Below are 22,381 nucleotides of genomic sequence, written 5' to 3'. Positions count from 1 at the left end.
TCCTGATTGCCTTGGCTCCCGGAAGGGGGCAGGAAGGATTCAAAAGGAAGTACACTGGGCATCGCATTGCTTCTCTTCAACTCCATTTGATTTTCCTTTGCATGGAGCCCACCAAACCCTTTCCCTGGCCCGACAAGAGAGGGAGGCATAATAGTCCTGTCCTGCTTTATTGATAGAGATGCCAAGGAGTTGTCTTCTCTGTATTTATGGCTAGCTAGAAGGTGGTCTTGGGATGGGAGTCATTAATAACTGCTACAGGGCTGTTGCGTTTCATCTGCATTAGGAACTGCATTACAGCATGTCATCGGGTTGGTGTGTGGGCCCCATTTTGCTTGGCTTAAGGAATCTGGAGCAGTTTGCATCAAGTGAAGGCAATGGAGAAAATAAATCACAGGGCCCCATCTGCTAAAACAGAGAAAACTGGCCAAACCAAGAATGAGAATAGCAATCCTTTGCTCCATCACCTCTCATGTCACAATCCCTTTCACCTACCAGCTGATCATGCTAAGGTGTGTAGACAGGAAATCACAAGGCATGGATGAGCAAATAGCTCCCTCTTGTGGCTCTGTAGCAGAAGTTTTTTCCTCTCTTTACCAAGAATAAAGTACTGTTTGCTTAGATTTTAATATCGGAGAAAGGGAATTGGCAGACAAGGATCAGGTCCTTCCACCAGTTATAGACAGACACTTGCATGCATGGGAAGGCAACCAGGTTTCACATCCTATCATCACTGTTGCCGTGACTTTTCAAACTGTCACAAAATTTCATTTTCCAGGAAAATTAGCTTTGAGACCTTTCCCAAGGTCAGTCTCCAGGGAAGTAGTTTGAGTTCAGGATCTCTCTGATTCCCTCAGTTTTGACTGTCAGCACATGGCAACAAATAACTTCTCTGGGTTTTAGCAATGTTAATGCTTCAGAAGTAGCATTGCCTGCATGGGTTGGCAGAAGGTAGTTATTGGTAGCTTGCTGGATGATTGCAAGGTATAGCCTTTTCCCCATCACTTTGTTCTGAAATAACTTGGATGTAGAGCTGCCTTGAGCCAGAGAAATGGTGCAGCTAGTCCAGCATTGTCTAGGCTGACTGGCAGTGGCTCTCCAGGGGTTTTCAACAGGGGTCAATGCCAGCAGGAAGCCTAACTATGCCTTCCCCTCTAATTAAGCCTTGTGGAGAAGTGGGGTGGATTCTGACTGCATTGTTGTCTTGGTTCTCTACTCCATTAACTCAGTCCATGGGAAGAACCTTCTTTCCATAGTGATCATCTAATACAGGCTCCCTCTTTTCCCAAATGTCTTTTCAGAAGCCCTTCTACAGAGGATGGGGAACCAGTGACCCTCTAGCTGTTAGTGGACCACCATGCCCATCAGCCCTGACCACTGGCTGTGCTGGCTACAGCAGATGAGAGTTGTCCTCCATTAACAGAATGGAGGACCTTCCGTTTTACAATGTCTATGAGGACTAGTGTGATGCCCACTTTCTTTACCATTGTGGAATGATGGGCCAGTAATGGGAAGAATATAGAATCATGGGAAAGAGCAAGAGGAAAAAGAAGTGGGTTGTTGATAGTTGGAAGGGAACAGGCACAGGAGTCCCCTGGTCAAGCCCAGCTCCAGAAGCACACACTTTTAAAGTCATTATATTTATGGTCACAGACTCTCCGTCTCTTAAATCCGATCTCCATTCTGCATAAAAAATAAAATTAGCCAAGAGTCTGTTAAAAAGGCACCAATAACCACCAGTATTTAATGTAGGATTTTCACATTAACAGAGGGCAATACACCACAAGAAACAACATATTATTTTACTTACATCACTACATTGCATAAATAAGTAAAGGTTGTCCACATAAGGATAAGTTAAGAGAACAGTAAAACATGAAAAACAATGGGGGCAGTCAGAGAACCTGCACAAGCAGCACTGACACAACAATGGGGGCAGTCCTGCTTTCACTTACAATACCGCTAAGATTTGAATGACCCAAGCTTAAGATCTAGAGTAACCGAAACAGGTTTTGCCCACTATGATTGCTTCCCCTGACATTTTTTTGGGCACTTTTCAGTCTTGCCTATGACCTCCCAAGTGTTAGCAGTTTTCTACTTCTTTGGCTGAAGCTACATACCAGCTTCGAGGTTGGGGAGATGAGGAACATAGAAGCAGCTAACCTGTGAGTCTCCAGGTGTGGTCGGACCCCAAACTCTTTATCAGCTCCAGACCATATGGCTACTTGTTGTGGGTGACAAGAGGTTGAGTTGAACACCACCTGGAAGGCCACAGGTTCCCCATACCTGCTTTAACAGGGGTGTATACATCTCTACACATCAGAAGACCATTTGACAGGGTCCCTGACACAGATTTACGACAGTCTTTTTAGAATAATAAAAAGAAGCTCAATCCTCACATATTTAGGAAATTCAAATATACAGTGCCTTTGCAAAAGCCTTTGAGCCAAATCTATCTGAGACTAAGGCAGAAGCCAGTTATCAGGAATAGTAAGTGGCCCTCCAGATGTTGTTCAACTCAGCCACATTAGCTGGGGCTGATGACTGTGTACTGGTAATAGGTGGGAGTTTTAATAGGTGTTTTGTCCAACACAACTTGGAGGGCCACAGGTTCACCACCCCTGACCCAGACAGACACTTGTTCCTTTAGGTGAAGGGAAAGCTTAGCAAATACAGAGCTGCAAATAGCAGTATTGCTATAGCATTGCACTACCCTCCCACCTGCCCTCTTCTCATTGTTGGAAGGAAACAGGAACATTTCTTTTATTCATCTTGACAGCCTCTCCTCCTTCCCAGGGAGCAAGTCAGTTAGCCTTCTGTATTTGCAAGTTCCTCTCTTTCAGTACATTTTCAGCAGATTGTTAGTCATTAAACTGTCAGCCCCCTGTCCTGCCTGAGCAACGTACATCAGAGCCTGGGCCACAGACAATGGGAATGTGACAGGTAGGGGGCAGTGAAACAGACTCCATCAGGCAGAGCCTCAGCCAAAACGCTGTCTTGGCAATCAGCGCTGATGGAAGAATAATCGTAGCAGGCGGAAGGCAAGTGTCTGTGGCAACAGAACTGGCGGCCTTTTGAGGGGAGAAAGATGTAATCACATTGCAGGTGATTCACCAGACATGCTAGAATTCAGGCAAGGAGCCCTTGGGCTCTATTTTTTTAAAGGGGCAGTTTGCAGAAATTCTTTCCTGCTACCGCTGCTCTTAAATGAGGGATATTGCTGGATTACAACTCCCAATCATCCCCAAGAATAGGACATGCTGGCTGGGCTAACTGGAGACTGAATCCAACAACATCTGGAGTGCCACAGGCTCCCCGCATCCCTGGTTTAAGATGTCTAAGTTCGGATATGTCCGACGCTGGGATTTGTGACAGATGAGCCACAGGCCTGAGGGAGATCCCTGCAATCTGGGAGAGGCAGCTAAGAGCACAGCTACTTCTCAAATCCCATCAGTAACCACAACAGAGAGACTTCCATACAAAGAGAGGCCGAAATGAGCCTAGCTGCCAAGGGGATCTGAAAGCTTGACTCTACTGTGGATGCTAATGGGAATTGCAGGGGTAAAAGAAACAGTGTGCGTACACACTAAAAGCCAAAATCAAAAAACAAACAAACAAACACCAGCCACAAAACAGGACAGTGTAAGCCAAGTCCCAAAGAACTGTTAGAAAGATGGACAGCTGAGAGAACAAGACATACAAAGCAACCTCTCCAAAGAGAGGCTATACTGCAGATACTGTCCAGTCCATTCTCAGGCTAGACAAGTGGTTGAATAGTGGTTTCCTCATGTTCAATGGAAGAGTCTGTTATTCTGGCAGACACACAGTTGTAGGCCAGGCTCCAATAAGTGAGGTTAGAGGGATAAGCGAGTCTTGACTCACAGCTTGGGAGTAGCAGGCATTATCCACAGAGCTGCAAGTCTTTGCTGTGTGTAGATATATACTGATATAAAGAGAGACCGACCATTGAGTGGATCTTCAAATGGAAGACTCCTTTGTCGAGGAACCATGGAATCGAGTATATTTACGGGAGTCCTGCACCAGAAGGAGAATAATTAGTACATTTGTACTGAGCTGTGCTTGCAAGCATTAGGAAAGGATAGGAAGCCACAGACACATTTCACCACATTACACCTCTACTTCCTGTTGAGAAGACCAGATTTAAGGCTAAGGACCATTTTAATGCACTCTTCTAGCTTGGTTGCTTCCCTGCACATCTTCCTTTCATTCACGGATGCTGTCAACAGAAACAGCCTACTCAAGGCAGTTTGAGGACTAACATTAACACTTTAAATCTATTCACTAGTTTTATCTGTCAGATAAAAGTTAACCATCCTGACAGCAGCTTCTTGGTTAATTCTTGGCAATGAGTTTAGGCATCAAGCTATAGACACACATCACACACTTAAAAAGAATCTTTGCAGCCTCTGTGGTGCAATGGGTCAATGTGTCTGGATGTTAACCAGAGGTTGATGGTTCAGGCCCACCCAGGGGTGGCTGTGGGCAGGATGCCTGCATTGCATGGAGCTGGACCAGATGACCCTTGGGATTCCTTCCCCCTCTACAATTCTATGATTCTATTCTTCCAAAAGGCAGTTCGGTAAGTCCATAGGCTTCATACCAAAAAGGAGAACATGAGATTGCAAGCTGCTGCTGCTTATACATGGTAATGTATACATACAGAATTGAACTCCCCTTTCCTGTCCTCAGGGGACCTAAGACGTGCTCAAATCACATTGATGGCTGTAGAGGAAGCAGGTTTCTGTAACTAGGGAAGATGAGAAAACTCTAACCTCTGAACCTTGCTGTCACTCTCTAAGATAGGATGGTTCAGTTGCCAGCAACTGGCCTGCCTAAATTCAAGTCAACTTCTAACATGATCTTACTCATGCTGCATAGATTTACTAGCCTGCCATGTCACACACGTGTCTGCCAAACTTCTGGAAATTAAGCTGCTCCAGAAAAAAATATGGAGCCTTAATTCAGAAGGAAGGAGCATCCAAATGCAAAAATGGCCACCAGCCAATAGGAGCAGAGGCATCAAGTTCAATTCCCCAGATTTGGAAAGGAAAGAAACAGCCTTTTGTTACACTGGGAAAGAAAGAGTTCAACTACCTAAGAGCAGCAGGGCAGATGGGCTTAGGGCTCACTCCTACACTGGGTCAGGGGTTACAGGATTCAGTGGAAACCCTGCTGCACTGGAAGAATGCCACATGTGTCACTGCCACAACAGATATGCTGGCAGAACACTCAGCCAGTGACATACGTATCTGGAAAGCGTCACAGCTATGGGCAACAGAGACAAGCAGCACTTATGCTGGATCCCGTACCCCTTCAATACACATCCATGCCAACATCAACAGTACATCTTTATACCAAACATGGCACAGAAAATTTCCCTTCCAGTTGCTCCTCTGTAGGGTTGGGCCACTCAGCACAAAAACTCTGCTGGGATGATTGGTCAGTAACCATGTACATGCCTCTTTATCTTTTCAGATCCACTCTATCAGGTGCCATTCAATAAAAAAAATCAATGTTCCATAAGTGTTGAATCAGGTTTAAGTGGCTTTAGGATGCAACTCTTGGAAGGAGGGTGGGTAGGGAGGTTGGATGTGACTTGGGTTCCCCCACTTCCTGTTTCCTTTGGCTCCACAGATGGGTCACTGGGAATGCACCAGGGGGCTGAGTGTTGCTGCCAGGGGATATGAGGCAGTCAGTGAGGGATGGGATGCTACCCAGAAGGCAGAAGCCATCAGGCACAGGGTGGTTGGGGGGTGGTTCTATGAGCTGCCAGGGATCTGAGGCTGGTGTGCAACTATGTGGGGTGGGGTATTTGAGGTGCTGGATCCCTTCCTACAAGGCTGCCTGGGGCCTCTTAGGAGCCGTGCTCACATGTTGGGATGCGGTGTATTGAGGAAGTATGGTGGTAGCTAGCATGGCTCCACTCACAAGCCAGCCAGTGTGGTTTGGCTCCCTTTGTTTCTGGGCAGCATGGGAGGTATCATTTCTACCACATTCTGAAACTGGTGGACAATAGCAGTGTTTCCAAGGAAGTTGGGGTCATGGCTGGTGTGTCTTCCCTCCATTCCCCACTCATGTCCAGGGCTGAGCAGGTACTGCATTTAGTAGCCATTCCAGTCACATAGCAGTGGCATATTCCTGGCCCCATCACTTAGTCATGTGAGTGATGCAGACTTCCTGTTGTGCTCAGGATAATTTAGGGCGCCACATCAGTGCAGACAGATATGAACTGCAGGCAATAGCTAGCAGCAACCCCCTTCATGAACCAACCCCATTATGAGTGCACAGTGATTGTTCTTCCAGCTGGCCTTACCATGCTTACATTCTCCTTGCTGCCGTGCTTCTGCTCTTTCATGCCCGCTGATTCCAAAACTGCATCCTTCCCTTTTTTATCCAAAGACCCTTGACTCCCCAGCACCTTACGCTGTATGAAGAAAAGAAAAACACTGGGATTGTGACTGGGGAACGAAAAGAAAAAGGCAACAGAACAGAATAGGGCTTATTTATGGAAGCCTGAATATGTACACCCCATACCATCAGAAAACTTATGCATCTGGACAGCAGACAATATGCCCAATGCATACACCAGCGAGAAGTACCGTATTTCTCGCCCTATAGGATGCACTTTTTCCCCTCCAAAAATGAAGGGGAAATGTGTGTGCGTCCTATGGGGCGAATGCAGCCTTTCGCTGAAGCCTGGAGAGTGAGAGGGGTCGGTGTGCACCGACCCCTCTCGCTCTCCAGGCTTCGTGGACCTCTCTGCAAGCAGCGGGAGCGCTCCCGCTGCTTGCGGAGAGTTGCCTGCATGCCGAAGCCTGCGCGCACTGAGCTCAGCGCGTCCAGGCTTTGCGGACCTCTCAGCAAGCTGCGGGAGCCAGCGCTGGGCTCCCACGGCTTGCAGAGAGCTGCCTGTTTGGGGGCTGGGGTCGGGGGAAGCTCGGGCCTCCCCCGCCCCAGCCCCGCGCCTGGGGGGGAAATAATTTGTTTCCCTTTATTTCCCCCCCCCAAAAAAACTAGGTGCGCCTTATGGGATGGTGCGTCCTATAGGGCGAAAAATACGGTAACTTGAGCAGCACCACTGCAGCCGAAGTTATTGTTAATGGTAGAAAGAGCCATACCTTGATTAAGCCACTGAAGGAACGAGTGCGAGCCCGCTTCTGGGTCCGGGGTGTGGGTACACCTGCCTGAGGAGTGAGAGCTTCAGGGTGCTTCTGAAACTAGAACACACACTTTATAGCATGATTAGTTCTGCAGCATTGCCCATCTGTCCTAAAGATTGATCCTGGTTCCCATTTATGCCGCTTTGCTCCAGACAATTAGTAAAGTCTCCCTTCTACCTGTTGAATGAGCTTCTTTTTCTTGGCAGAGTCTGGCATATTATGAACATGGTGGAAGAGCTCTTTCAGTGCTTCTTCTGTATGTTGCTGTGTGTCTTCTTGGTGGGCAGAGGGATCCACCAGTCCTCGCTTCTTGAATTTCAGAAGCTGGAAGTCTTTGAAATTCCGGGGCACAGGCAAGTCCAAGTCATCCTGCAAAAATTCAAAAGAACACTTTGCACTTCAGGCTGTTTTGTCCTATAAAGACCATCAGCACCCCACTCCCAATGATAGCTATCTTGCCTTTCATCACACTAATAAAGGTAGTCTGAGCTTCATATCCAGTAGCAAAGTCAGATCTGGGTGAACAGCTGAGGGCCCGATCTTTTCCTCTCTCCCCAAAATATGCATATGCTATACTAAATGTTGTCCTGTTTTTGACAGTTAAATGAGAATTTGTTCCGTTCTCTAGAATTTTAGCTTAACTAGAACATATTTTATTAGAGGGGATATGTAGCAGTCCAAGTGGCAAAACTGGGGTCTAATTACATCTTTTCTGCCTTCCTAAGGAATAGATTTCCCCCGAAGAATCCCTTATTGGAAATTCTCATGAACAAGACTGTTTTAGTCATGAGTTTGCTGACCTGCTGGTGCCCATGTTGGGTGCTCCCTTTCATGACCAATGCCATGGACTGCTCTTACCTTTGAGGCATGTGTTCTGGAGTCCAAGTAATGCAGCCTTGCACATTCCCGGATATATGAGGGAGCCTTGGAAGGAGAGTGAAACAGAAGGAGTCAGACACAATTAAGCTGAAGTCTCCCTAACTCTGAGGTTCCATCCTATAGCGGTTGCTCCAGGCACTCACCCCACCAAACCAGCAACTTCAACTTTGAATGTAATCCATGCAAAATCTTCTGAAGCGTGCTTCCTTTATAGGTAGGAGGGTCACCCAGGGCAAACATTCAGTCCTTTATCATCTCAGATATGTTGTATGCTACCAGATGCTTTAGGAGTCTCACTTTTTGACAATTAAATGTGAACCTGCCTAGTTTTCTAGAGATTTTAGCCATTAATAGGGATATTTATTAAGCTAAATGGCAAAGAGGGACAGATGAGGACCCAAAGAGCAGCCTCAGAGACCATGATAGTAACTGATCAGGAAAGGGGCACTGTCTGGTTAAGGCAGAGTTTGGCACGGTAACTACAAGGACACTCACATGTGCAGGATATCCTGCCATTTAGAATAGGAGGCCTTGTTTTCACATATCAGTGCCACTTGTGATCTACCCAGCAAAGGGAGGAGGCACAGTACACAGCACCTCCAAGGAAGTAATACATAAAAAGATGTCAGGCTTGACAGTGTCAGGACTGTGCACAGAACATATTTTCCCCCAGGAGGGGACAGCCTGAGACATTTGCTAAGCAGATACTGAAAGAGAGATAGAGATTGTCCCTTCCTTTTGAAGCACCTACCTTGAAGAGCTTCTGCGAGTGCTTGATCATAAAAGCCATCCCGTTATTTAGCTTGGGAATGTTTTCCTGTAGGTCACTGGCAGTCACCTGGCAATAGTGGGAAACACCAAAGTGGAATCGTTAGGAGAGTGTAGGTAAGATGCAAGCTCCCTGGTAGAGGTAGGTTTATTTTCAGAAGTCAGGACACAGCAGCCAAGCTGGGATAGGACAGATGAACTCCTTCCCAGCCTGGTTTTTTATACTGCTGCCTAAAAATCTAACACCACTTACATTTCGAGGCCACAAAATGTGAGGTGAAAACATAAGAGCCAGGTTATGAGCTGACATCTTGTTCTTGTCCTGCTTTTTGGCTGTCTGATAAAGCAGATCCAACAGCAATTTGAGCAGGCTGCGATTGGGGGCTGGCAGGATCAAGAAGAGGAGCTGCAGTGCTTCAATCTGACGCTGCTTATCGGGTATGTTGGTCTTGTTGCCCTTGTCATCCAACAGCATCAGATCTATTAACAGGAAAACATCTCAAGAAACTTCAGCTGCACACACATTTCAGGAAACTATACACTATTTTATCAACTGCCCATTCCCAACTTGCCATCACACTCCTTTGCACTCTTCTTTTCCTCAGCATAAATCAGAAATCCCAAAGATTTCATGCTTATATATTTCTATTATGACATGGGCAGAGAAAGTAGGCCTTTCTCTGATCCTAACCCAACAGCTTTATCACTGAACAAGGCAAACCCCAAATTATTGATGTTAACACACTTCCCTCCAAGGCTGACTCACCTGAAATTTTGAGGTGTGCATGGAAATGTTTATGGGTCAACAAAGGCTCTGGTAATTCTCCCAAGAACATCTTCAGCAGAGTGGCCACATCATTAGAGTGAAACTCCCCTGAATCCAAGTCAATTTCTGTCCCACTGTTCAAGGCTTCTTTCAGGTTCTGCTGCCTGGTACTGTTTCCTGGCACTCGGAACAAGCCTTCCACCCGCAGATCTGCACCATGAGAAGAAAGACAAAAGGGGTATCAAGAATATGTTAGATAAAATGTTGTCCTCTTCTAGTATATTGACAAAGCTTCTTAACCTTTTATACTTTCCTTTTCTTCCTGCAACATTATCTGAATATCCTACAGAGGTCTAGTACAAAAAAATCACTAAACATTTAATATGGGTGGGGGGTGGCAGGAAAAGGTTAGTGTCTAGAATCACATAGCTCCTAGGACTTCCTCAGCTCAGAAGTGAGTTAAATCTGTGCCCCCAGACCAGTCCACTATCCTTGACTAAACAAAGACAGAAAGGAAACCACAAACCACTTACTCTTATGCAGATATTCTATCAGTTGAGATATTTGAGCAATACCTTCTTCAGTCAGTGGAGCTCCAAAAACCACCCCTTTCTCTAGAGATGAAAAGGAGGAGATAATGAGTAGCCAACATCATCAATTGTTATGAGTCCCAGAAATGTGCAAATATTTCCATACTATACTGAAAAGGCAGAATTAAAAAGCCCCAGTTCACTGTGTGTTCACTTCGACCCTTTCTCTTGCAAATGCAACTCCTCATCTCCTCAGGTTTTAAAAAAAGCAAACAAAAAACGCTTACTGTGATCTGGAAAGGAAAGTATGCTGTAAAACAGATACAGGTTTTCTAAACTTGGATCTGTTTCAAAATGACCCAAAGGAACAGATTCCACAGAAGGATAGGCAATATATAAAAACTAACTTCCTGGAGCAAACCCGAAGTCCATCTTGACAAGCATTCTGTTTCCAGCAGGCCTAATTGAACATTTCATAGCAATGATGGTCTTCCCTATTTGTCTCCATCATCTGGAATTCTTAGGTACACAGCCTTAGCACATGGAACTCCATTTAGATACCAGTAGGCTGATGTTTCTCTTCTCTCCTCACATGCCCCAAATTCTGTTCAATGTCTTCCCTCAATTCTCTGGAGCAGTTCTGGGGAGAGTGTGGGGAGCACATGGCGGAGGAGGAGTGGGAGGAAGCATTAGCAGAACACTGCCATATACATTTAGCAGCTTTAAAGGGGAATAGAAAAACATGGTAACTTCCAATATGTGACTGGCATTAAAGTAAAAATGAATTTTGATACATGGCCACAAAGGGAATCAATTTGCCAGTCCCATGACATTCTTCCTGCACAAGGAGCTAGACAGGAAGGAACTGGAGGGGTCACCGTCCCACTGGAAGGTACGAGCTATCTCATTTGAATAATTCTGCCCAGTGGAGCAAGTGGGAGGGACAAGCTATCCAAGGATCCCCTCCCCACTACAGGGAAATACCCCAGAACAGGGTGGCTAACTTTATTTGGCATTGAGGGCTGGACACCCCTTCAAGGGCCACATGCCATGTGCACACATCCAGTTACACACCATGCAAAATTATTGCTCATATCTAAAATCCTTCTTCCACCCAAATCTTTATCATTCACCTTCCAGTAATCTCCTCCAAATTCATCCCTCTTCTCTCCAGCGTTATACATCACCCTGCATGTTTCCATCCCCCCAACCCAAAGGTTCTTCATTCTTTCATTCATTAAGCCTACTCCCTCCCACCCCAATATTCCTAGGGCATAGAACATCTGTATAAAAACTACATCTTAGATATTTGGGCTGATATTTGTAGTCATATTTAGGCAGGTAAAGGATTGTTCAAGCAATCTCACATTTCATCCTTTAAATGTGACGTTAATTATTTTGTTGCCAGGGCAAGATGGAAACCTTTGTAAGTTATATTGCAGTGGGAAATAAGGGCTGTATATTTTAATTCAGTTTGGAAGGAATATATCCCTAGATGATGATGAAGATGAATAGTAATTAGTAATAATAATAATAATAATAATAATAATAATAATAATAATAATATGCCACCCATCTGATTGGGTTGCCCCATCCACTCTGATCGTCTTCCAGCAAAATAAATTTGCCAGAAAATAAACAAGTAGAAATGCAGGTTGAGAGTCCAAGGCTGGTTGTCTACCAGATTTTTCTCCCAGCTTAAGTGACTGTTTCCTTGTTCAGCATCTCTAAGCAACACCATAGGAACATTGCTCTTAGCAGCTACATAGGTCCAGTTAAGACTTTGAAGAGGAGATACAAATAAGGGTATCTTCAAAGGGAACCGAGACTGAGAGCCAGCTGAAGCAGGAGAGTTTAGCTATAGGAATCCTCTTGCCTGCTAGTAGCACAGAATGACCAGCTGACCAAAGAATTAAACATAAATGTTTTACAAGTATGGGTGGGAGCACAACATTCATCCAAACCTGGCACACCCAAAAGTGTAGGCAGCACAATGGGAGGAAGAAGGTACACCAGTTGACAGCTGAACTAGTGATTGCTTTTCTAGGTAAGATATAAGGCATAGACTACACTGTTCAGACTATTTGCTCATCTAGATCAGAGTAGACTATTTGTCTGGCTGGCAGCAGATGTGTAGGATCTCAGGCAAACATTTTGCACATTAGTTTTAACTGTAGAAGCCAGGGATTATATGTGGAACCTTCCAAATGCAAAGCGCATGCTCTGTCACCAAGCTAAGGTCTCTCCCCAGCTCTCCTATTCCAGATGAAACAAGAGGCACAGTCCGTTACTATTGCAGCTGTATGTAGTAAACTACCCCCAAAAGTGGATCTCATGTTGTGGGCCGGCATCTTTGCACACCACACCCTCCTCACTCTCTGCTGCTTTCCACCTCCTCTTCCCACCCTCCATAGAAGCACACACCCATGCAGTTTTTCCCTTTCTGTTTCGGGACTTTTTTTTTAACCTGCTTAAAAAAAAATAAAGATGCATATACTACCTTCTAGCATGGGTGGCACCATTATGGCTGCCAAAACAAGAGCTTTGTCCTCCATAAGAATGGAATTGAAAGGGATGATAAAGAAAACTATGGGTGGAGAACCTGTGGCCTTCCAAATATTGATGACTACAATTCCCATCATCCCTGATCATCACTGGCCATGCTGCCTGGGACTGATGCGACTTTGAGTCCAGCAGCATCTTAGGGCCACAGGTTTCCCACCCCTTGTGTAAATCAAGTATTTAAATTAACATTGTCATTGTCTTACAGGCAATGACCGATTTAGCAGAAGAAGGTTGCTGGTTAAAAGATTGGTTACTTCTTGAAGATACGGATGTCTTGGATTTGGAAGGTTTTAATAATGCGTTTGGATGGCATGCATATTTATGGTATGATAAAGCTAAGATAAATAAGGCCTTCAAGAACCATATTGTCAGAAAATCAGTTTTTAATGTCTGGACAAAATATAAAGACTTACTGGAGAATAAAACTCCGAGGTGGCTGTCACCCCTGGAGGCTAAGGCTCGGAAAAGAGCCAATATGGAGGCCAACTGGCCAAAATATTGGGAGATAATAGAAAAGGATGGTGACAACTGGAAATTGCAGAGTTTAGAAAAGATGAGAGACAAAGTGCGAGACTGGTTACACTATGCTCAGATTAAAGAAGTGTTTAAAAATGACAAAAAGCTAGGATTCCAAGTGGAAAAGTCAAAGTTAGAAACTGAACTGTTAGAACCTAAGACTAAGGTACTTTCAAGAATGTATAACTTGCTGCTGAAATGGAACACACATGACGAAATGGTAAAATCAACAATGATAAAATGGGCGCAGGATATTGGGTATAATATTATGTTTGAAGATTGGGAAAGGTTGTGGACCTCTGGGCTGAACTTCACTGCATGTAATGCGTTGAAGGAAAATGTGATGAAAATGATGTATAGATGGTACATGACCCCTGTTAAACTGGCTAAAATATACCATTCGTCTGATAGCAAATGTTGGAAATGTAAGGAAAATGAAGGAACATTTTTTCACCTCTGGTGGACCTGCCCTAGAGTGAAGGCCTTTTGGGAGAAGATATATAATGAATTAAAAAAGGTGTTTAAATACACCTTTACTAAGAAATCAGAGGCCTTTCTCCTGGGTATTGTCGGCCAGAGTGTGTTAAAAAAGGACAGAACATTCTTTTTGTACGCAACAACAGCAGCAAGAATATTAATTGCCAAGAATTGGAAAACTCAGGAGCTACCCACTGTGGAAGAATGGCAGATGCAACTGATGGACTATATGCAATTAGCCGAGATGACCGGCAGAATTCGAGACCAGGGAGAAGAAAGGATGGAAGAAGACTGGAGGAAATTTAAGATTTATTTACAAAAATATTGTAATTTGGCTGAGTGCTGAATTGGATGCCAGTGCAGACAATTGTCTACCATTAAATTAGACTTAAGGCTGAATTATATGTCAAACCAAATTAAGATTATTAATTAAGATGAGTTAAATGATAATTTGTTTGAAATTAATTTAATAATGATGTAAGTGTATGCGGGAGGTGTGGGGGAGTCCCATGTAACAATTGAGAGATGTTAAATGGACAATGATAAGTGGTGCTTATCTAATATATGCTTTATTTGAAAACTTCAATAAATATATTATAAAAAAAAAAAAAAAAATAGCAGAAGAAGAAGAAGAAGAAGAAGAGTTTGGATTTGATATCCCGCCTTTCACTCCCTTTAAGGAGTCTCAAAGTGGCTAACATTCTCCTTTCCCTTCCTCCCCCACAACAAACACTCTGTGAGGTGAGTGGGGCTGAGAGACTTCAAAGAAGTGTGACTGGCCCAAGGTCACCCAGCAGCTGCATGTGGAGGAGCGGAGACACAAACCCGGTTCCCCAGATTACGAGACTACCGCTCTTAACCATTATACCACACTGGCTCTGTCCGAATGACGCATGATCACGCACACAGCGCCAAACCCAGAAGTAGCCCTGAAGCATCATAAAGATTTCCTGAAAAGAGGAAGAACGGGGGTGGAACAGAGTGGGAGTAGAATGGGCTTACGCACGCTACGCCAACACATGCAGGGGTCCAGAACTGAACCCCCATGTAAAATGAGAATTGCCTGTACTGCCCTTCTTATTTTCTTTTGATAAGGGGCTGGTCAGCACTGTACTTGGACCAGAAAAATTTTGGAGTTGTTGCCACATATGTGGGACACTTAGCAGAGGCTGTACCCAGGATACCAAGGCTTAACATCAAAAAATTAAGGGGAAAATCTTAGCCAACACATCAGGCTCACCTTTGCGTTTCAGAGACATCAGGGAACGGAAAAACCCTGAGGATGTGCCAGGCAACTGAGGGTCCTCCTGTCCCATCAGCTGGGCTAGCTCTGCTCCAGGCAGGTCAATCAGCCGGGTGATGTTACTGACCACAAGCTCTGTGAATGCCTCAGGTTTCTCATGTCGCAGCTTTTCCACAAAGAAGTCTGGATTGAAGATGATCTGATGCCGTTGAAGGGAGGAGTCATTGCAGATAACTAAACTGCAAATGGCATCACTAGGGAGAGAAACAAAGATACATTACTTTGGGAGACATACCTGAACACAAACTAAAATACTCAGCTACGCAGGAGCCACCTGCAGATCTGGGGTAGGGAACCTATTTCAGCCCAAGGACAGCATTCCCTCATGGACAGTCTTCCTGGGAGCCACATACCAGTGGAGGGTAGAGCCAGAGGCAGGTATGTGACTTTTTAGACAATAAGGTACATCCACCACGTAAAAGTCTCTAAAACACACACACACAAAGCTCTGCAGCAAGGCAATAAAGTGATGTTACAATAATTAAGAATAGATTCAACCCAGATAAAAGCACTTGAGGATGCAGGGCTGGTGATGGGCTTTGGCCATCCTGAGAGCTGAATAGAGAGGCTTGGAGGGCCACATTTGGTCCCCGGGGCCTGAGGCTTCTTATCCTTGCTGTAAATACCAGCACAACATGTATAAATCAAGTCAGGTGGGGCTGACCAGATAGCACGTCATTTAGCAATCAATCAAGTACAACCTGCAGATAGTCCTTCAGCATGGTCTCTAACTGTTTGAGTGATGCACTCACCTGTCATATTACACATCAGACCCTACAGAGGGCAAGACCTTATAACTGGCCAAAGTTTGGTATTGAGATACTAATCAAAATATTTAACAAAAAGACCAACAATTTAACTCACATTCCAAATTACTAAGCATGTATGAAAATAATCTAGAACAGATTTGAGGTAGAGATTGCATCATCTTCTGAGATGGGACATTCTGTGCCAGGTTTCTCTCTATGCAAAGAGAGCAAATTCCTGTTTTATGAGGGGGTTCAGCTGGACTCAACAAATATAATTATCTGTTTTCTTAGAGGTGAAATATTATGAAAAATTTGTTGCAAGTCAAACATTTAAAGACACACAGGAAGAAAGGCTGTCACATGAATTTAACCAAATTATCTCTTATGCACTTGAATGCCGTGATGCAGTGGGATATTTTTACGAAGATTACCTGAAAGCCACCCCCTGTACGTAATACCCTGCTGCAGTGCCAGCCTAGGGGTGAGTTGTAACTGGACAGTAGGTTCTGAATAATTGGAGCAATTAAGTTGGCAAAATCACTCCAAAAGCAGCAAAGCATGGAGAAGTACTGCTTTCTCCAACCACTTGGTGAGTTGGCTGCCAAGTGCAGACTGATTCCAGTGCTGCTCGGTAGACTTCCCTGCAGTTTGACGTGCTTAACAAGCCGAGGACAAGATGGAGCAGATCAGCTCAAGCAGCTGGGAATGATTGTCAATTGACCTCCCACTTGCAGCACATTCTGCTGTCTTATACATGTCAGCCCAGGCCAGCTCCACCACTAAGTACGTTTTGTCCAGAATACATTGTAATCTAATTAGATCCAACTTCTCTCTACTTGCTTAATGCGGTAGTTAGTGTCTTCACCCAAGAAAACTGATCATTCCACAGAATAGCTATGCCAGTTATTCACCCTCCCCTCCCCAGTGTCCCAGTCATGATCTAGACATTCAAGAAAATTCACTGAACTAAATTTGACTGTCATTCATGCAATACCTATTTGTGGGGTTTCAAATCTAAACTTCTAGAAAATCTGATAGCCCCTATTACTTAATAAACACAGAAAGTCAGATTGCTTACACAAGTGCAGAAAGCTTCTGATGAGGCATTGGGAAGCAGAGACACAGCGAGAAGAACTTGCTCCTTGTTTTCAGAAACAGATCTGCCTGCTCCAGCACAGCCTATGCAAATTCCATGCACACTAAACAACACAAAGACTCATTTATTAGCCCTCTTGGCACAAATGCATCAACCTTGATATGGAGCCAAAGGAGAACTCAGGCTAACCAACTTCTTCTCCACTTTTCATACCCCACAGAAAGTGACAGATGGAACGCTAGGCATGTCACCTGCATCAGACTTGAACACTGAATGGAGAAAAGTGTCCTTGTCATATTCATTGACAGACTCTGCCCATGATTTTAAACAATTACTTTTAAGATTTCTTCAATTTTAAGCAAACCCTCACAATAGTTTAGACATCGCAGTTGAAAATAGCTCTTGGACTCATGCTGGTACATTCCCCTCATTCATGTCCAGTATATTATGTGTATATGCATGGTGTGTGTGCGCGCGTATTCACACAATATATAAACTCTCATCTCTACTGACTTTCCTTCCACATCTTCTGCATAAAATTCTTGTCTTTGCCTTAGTGCCTTCATGGCTGTGCCCTACGTACCCTACCTGGTGGATGTGATGTCACTCACTGCTGGAGACTTCCAAAAGCTTGCAACCTTAGCACTTAACCCCAAAATTTTTTACTTCTTCCATTGACTTCACCATTCCCAGTTACTAGAAACCTTTCATGCATCATCTCCATCTAGACTTACCACATTTCTACTTTTCTTTATGCAGACCTTTGGTTGAGTGGATATCCTCCCTCCTCTTCAATTACTATCCTGGGCTGTTGTTTTGTCAATTGCATTACTGATGAATTTTGTGGTTATATTTTTTGAGGTTTTAATACAATTGTACTCTTTTAGTTGTGATATTTTTCTAACCTGCCCTGGTTAGAAGGGCTGGTGAAAGGCTGGCTACAAGTAAAATAACAAAATAATTAATAAAAAGAAATCTTTTTAAAATCTCCCCTTTTCATGTTTTTCATTCCCCAGTGTGTAACTACATTGCATAAGATCACGGGGCAGCCTGCCTCCATCATTTGTTGTCTCCCCCACCCAATTTATTTTTAAATTTTATTTTAGGTACGCTCAAAAACCTAACAATCAAAAGAAAACAATACCATAAATAATTAGAGGTTACATCCCATCTCTTCTTGTTGCCTTTTTCTCATCTGAAACCAGCCTGAAGGATCTTTTGAGTACAGCTTTTTCCTTGTTTTAATTCTTTAATCCCCCATGCATTTGGGGCATACTGTAACAAAGAAATGGGCTTGCAGTCCATTTATTGTCTTGCCCTGACAACTAAAATCCAACCCAATTTTATGATTAGAGACCTCACAGTTGGAAACAGCTCTAAACCCCCTTATTCCGTGCTACATTTTACTGGGCTTTGTAGTTTTGAAAGGTCACTTTATCAGCAACACTCCCCCGCACAAAAATATGCCTGCCTATTATTAACGCTAATGAAATGGAAATGTGAGACAGCACATACAATCAGAACCCTTCTCAGACAGCCCAGTCATGCACAATAGAAAAAGCCCTGTACTGCAGCCATGTTAAAGGAGGAGGAGGATGTGTACAGCCCACTCCCCCAGTTTGCATAATATTAGAAAAGAGCAGTTACTGATGTGGGCAGGGGGAGCAATCTTGTTTGCTTTGCAGCTTGGATTCTCCGCTTTTATCACAATAGTATTGCAATCATCAGTGCAATAACCTTCAGTGTTGCTGCTTTACCCCTCTATTATTTGTGTCCAATTAGAAAGCGGGTGTCCAGGAGAAGGAAGAAAAGATTATTTGGTTTTTGTTACCAAGGCTGAAGAAAAACCAAATTAGCAAGGGCAATGTTTTGCTCATGAAGGGGTTGGGGCGGGGAAGGATGAGTGACAATGACATGAATGAGAAGACTTTTGTGAATGGAATAAAATCCTCAAGGACTTTGATCTAGTGCCATAGCAAAACAAAGGGGAGCTGGGCTCAATAGAAAGACAGACTAATGGAATTATGTGATCACTTTAACTGAAGCAACATCTAGGCTTCTTATAGTAGCATATAATATTTTTTCAGTCATGCACAAGGCTGAGCCTCTGACAGCTTCCAGAACTTTTAACTTGGTGCTTAGGACCCTATGCTTAAGTGGAGCTGAAGTATCTGAAGAGCAGCTCTAATACGTACTGACTCGCCTGGGTGTTAAGGTCTGCAGTGTAGATCCTACAGGTGGTTTGGGCCATGACAGAGTGTGGGAGGGCCTTCTTTGATGTGGCCCCCAGCTTGTGCCATGCTTTTCCTCTAAGATGCATCTGGCTGTATTATTGTAACTACATTGTCAGTGGGTCAAGACACACTTCTTTGCATAGGTCTTTGGGGGTACAGGATTAATTAAGAATATGCATTCCACTGCAGTGTTGTTACTGATGCTGCTTGCTTTGATATGCTTCAATATATGGCAAGGCATGTTACTTGTATGTAATTCAACATGGGATTACAGGGTGGAGTAGGCTATAAAATACATATAAATATAAATAAGGTGAAGAACACCCACAAGCATTCGAGGTAAGGCCACAGTAGAAGATGATTGTTCAGTCACGGCAGGTACAGAGGGATATTAATAAGTAGAACAGTTAATTTAACAATAAAAGATATTGCAAGGAGCAATTGGCCCAGGGGGAAAATATTGATAAGAATTGATTAAGCACAGAACAGTGTCTGCTTAACATATAAAATATTGACAAATTGTAATCTGTGGTTTGAACCATGGTATATCAGTGCTAGGATGTTTGTGCTATCATCAACTACTGTTTGGAGAATGAGAAGCTAATAATTATTATTGTTCATACTTTTTGCATTTCATTTTCCTCTGATTTTAATCCTCACCAACTATGTGTACATATACCTGCAATTCAGGATAACGCTTCATGCATCTGAAGGATTGCAGCCCTTTAAGGTTATGCCATAAAATAAGTGTTAAGAAAACTTTCCTCCTGTAATCTACAACTTCCAGAGGATCAATATCAGAGCCTTGCAGCACTATATTTCAAGGAATAAAGGGATTAAAAGTGATTGCGAAGAAAGGCCTTTTAACAGTGAAAGGTGGTCAGAAAATAAACTATGGAAGAACCAACTGCTTAATAAAACATGCCTGTTGTGGAGAAATGAATACTAAGCATTCATTTTGGCATTTCTTACAAACAGAGCCGTAGTCATGCTGTCTGTATCAAAGGCCTAAGCTAATGGATGACTTTGAAGATTACACTGTAAGATCAAACAGAATTGCTCCACTGCAGTTCCTAAAAAAAAGAACTGGTGCTCCCTGAAAAATACAGCAGAAAATAAACTATTAACTCTACAGCAGACTCCAGCAAGCTTGAGCAAAGAAGCCATTTAACCTACAGGATGCGAAGAATAAACATGCTGAAGCCCTGAAAAAAAAAATCAAAAGCTCACAAAGCAAGGAGGATGTTTCTAGAATAGAAATTTTTATTTTATTACACATGGAACTTACCACCTTTCTTCTAGTAGTGGCGCAACTACTCATAGCAAAAAGAAACTATAAAAAAAACTGCAAAGGACTTGATCATCTACACACCACACAATGGAAACAGAATATGTGGACACTTGCTTTATCTGAGAAACTAACTAAGAGAATACACGACCTGAATGATACAACCAATATTTTGTTGCAATATGGCATCCCATTATAAAATATTCAAATAAATGCCCTGATGACTGACACCCACCAATTATGCATATAGATTTATGGGAAAATTTGACACATTAGTATTCTATTCTGGGGGAGTGGGGAACCAATTGTTTTGAAAATGTCTTCTGGAAAATTAATAAAATGTATTTTAAAAAAGAAATTTTATTCTGACTTGTTTCTTGCATAGTATTAAAATGTATCGTTCCAATAATGGTTGAAGTAGCAACGGTTGTATTATTAACCTGTTAACACATTGCATTTATTTCTTGATATATTTGCATCCCACATTTTCTGCAAGGAGCTAAAGATGGCATACATACTTCTTCCTCTCCCCATTTTATCCTCACAACAAGCCTGAGTAGATTAGTGCTGAGAGAGGTTGACTGGCCCACAGTCACCCAGTGAGTCAAGCAGAGATATGAAGCCTGGTCTCCCAGATTCTAGTCCTACACTAACCAGTACACCACATTAGCTCTGTATGAACACTATTCCTATGATATTAGGGCAGAAAACCACACTTTGTACTTTAGGTGTGCACACTGGCACATGGAAAGACAGTGTGGCCTAGTGGCTAGTGCCAGACTAGAACCTAGGAAACTAAGGGTTCAATTCCTCACTCGGCCATTAAGCTCTCTGGGTGACATTGTCCAGTCACTGTCTCTCAGCACTAACCTACTTATGGGCTTCTTTTGAGGATAAAATGAGGAAGGGGAAGAACCATGTACATCACCCTGAGCTCCTTGGAGAAAAAACTGGTACTGTATATAAATGCAATAAATAAAATAAATATCTAGAAGAACCACATGTCAACTAAATTGGAACATTGACATCCTCTGTATCTCTCCTTCATCCCACCCAACAACCACCCCAAAACCTTTCCCAGTCCCGAATCACTAGGATTTCCCTTCATAAGAACATAAGACAAGCCCGCTGGATCTAGTCCAGCAACCTGTTCTCACAGTGGGAAACCTGTGAGCCTACTCTTCCCTCCTGAAGTTTCCAGCAACTGCTATTTGGAACCACTGCTGCCTCCAACTGTGGAGGTATTGCACAGCCACATCATGGCTGGCAGTCATTGACAGCTCTCTCCTCCATGAATTTGTCTAATCCTCTTTTCGAGCCGTCCAGGTTAGTGTCAATCACTGCCTCCTGGCAGGGCGAGTTCCATAATTTGACCAATTATGACCTCGTCTTTCATCTGTCCTATGTCTTCCAGCATTCAGCTGTATTGGATGCCACTCGTCCTAGTGTTATGAGAGAGGGAGAAAACCTTCCTCTATCTGTTATGCCACGCGTAATGTTATCAGATTCTTCTGCCATGTCGCCCCTTACTCACTCCCGTCTCTGCTCCACCCCAGACTTCCTCCTCGCCCAGGCGCGTCTAGAGGGAGAAGGGAGATCCGCCTCCTTCGCTCTCCTCAGCCCCTGGGCAAAGAGCAAGAGCAGACGGGATGGGCTTCAGAGCATTGCACCTCCGCTCTATGAAACAGCTTGCCCTAGAGGCAGGACCACAGGCCTCACGTCCCAAGGCCACACAAATGATTGAGGCACCACAGCGAAAGGCTCGTATACCCTATGCCTTGTTTCTGTCTCAACCCCGCCCTCAGCTGACCCACTTCAGCTTCTCAAAGCCTTCTGGCCACGCTACCTCGGCCCGCCCGGCGGACACACCAACCGACCTACCTGCCCACTCGTTTCTCTCCTCCTCTCCCCCTCAGAGCCGACTCCGCCGCCATCTCATATCTGCCGCCTTGCCTTCCGATTGGTCGCTTCAACTGCAAAAGCCTATTGGCTGTTTGCAAAATAGTCCCACCCGCCGCCGCCTCGTGGCCGC

At 43.9% G+C, this 22,381-nt stretch overlaps 1 protein-coding gene across 4 annotated transcripts; it reads right to left on the bottom strand.

The window, feature by feature from the left end:
• Positions 1–1,712: 1,712 nt before the first annotated feature.
• ARHGAP19 (Rho GTPase activating protein 19) lies at positions 1,713–22,380 on the bottom strand. Of its 4 annotated transcripts, XM_083615253.1 has the most exons (13): positions 22,231–22,302; positions 17,562–17,765; positions 16,810–16,910; positions 14,920–15,176; positions 10,125–10,205; positions 9,592–9,801; positions 9,079–9,305; positions 8,809–8,895; positions 8,037–8,102; positions 7,356–7,547; positions 7,137–7,235; positions 6,332–6,442; positions 1,713–4,032 (listed from the first exon to the last, which is right to left on the bottom strand). In XM_083615253.1, the coding sequence occupies exons 3-13, from the start codon at positions 16,836–16,838 to the stop codon at positions 3,976–3,978; spliced, it is 1,416 nt and encodes a 471-aa protein (XP_083471379.1). In that variant the 5' UTR covers positions 16,839–16,910; positions 17,562–17,765; positions 22,231–22,302; the 3' UTR covers positions 1,713–3,975. The 4 variants fall into 4 exon arrangements, with proteins under 4 accessions (XP_083471379.1, XP_083471381.1, XP_083471378.1 ...); XM_083615255.1 differs by lacking the exon at positions 16,810–16,910; XM_083615252.1 differs by lacking the exons at positions 16,810–16,910; positions 17,562–17,765 and having other exon boundaries at positions 22,231–22,380.
• Position 22,381: the final 1 nt, after the last annotated feature.

Source organism: Podarcis filfolensis (genome assembly GCF_964270895.1).
Source record: "Podarcis filfolensis genome assembly, chromosome: 5".
Classification (NCBI taxonomy): Eukaryota; Metazoa; Chordata; class Lepidosauria; order Squamata; family Lacertidae; genus Podarcis; species Podarcis filfolensis.
The sequence above is the reverse complement of the archived record's forward strand: the minus strand, read 5'-3'. Positions and strand labels throughout refer to the sequence as shown.

Coding starts and splice junctions, on each gene's coding strand:
- ARHGAP19 (XM_083615252.1), bottom strand. CDS start 22,283: ATGGCGGCGGAGTCGGCTCTGAGGGGGAGAGGAGGAGAGAAACGAGTG. Junction 9,306..9,591: donor TGCACACCTCAAAATTTCAG/GTGAGTCAGCCT, acceptor TCCTGTTAATAG/ATCTGATGCTGTTGGATGAC. Junction 8,103..8,808: donor ACTCGCAGAAGCTCTTCAAG/GTAGGTGCTTCA, acceptor TCTCCTTCCAAG/GCTCCCTCATATATCCGGGA.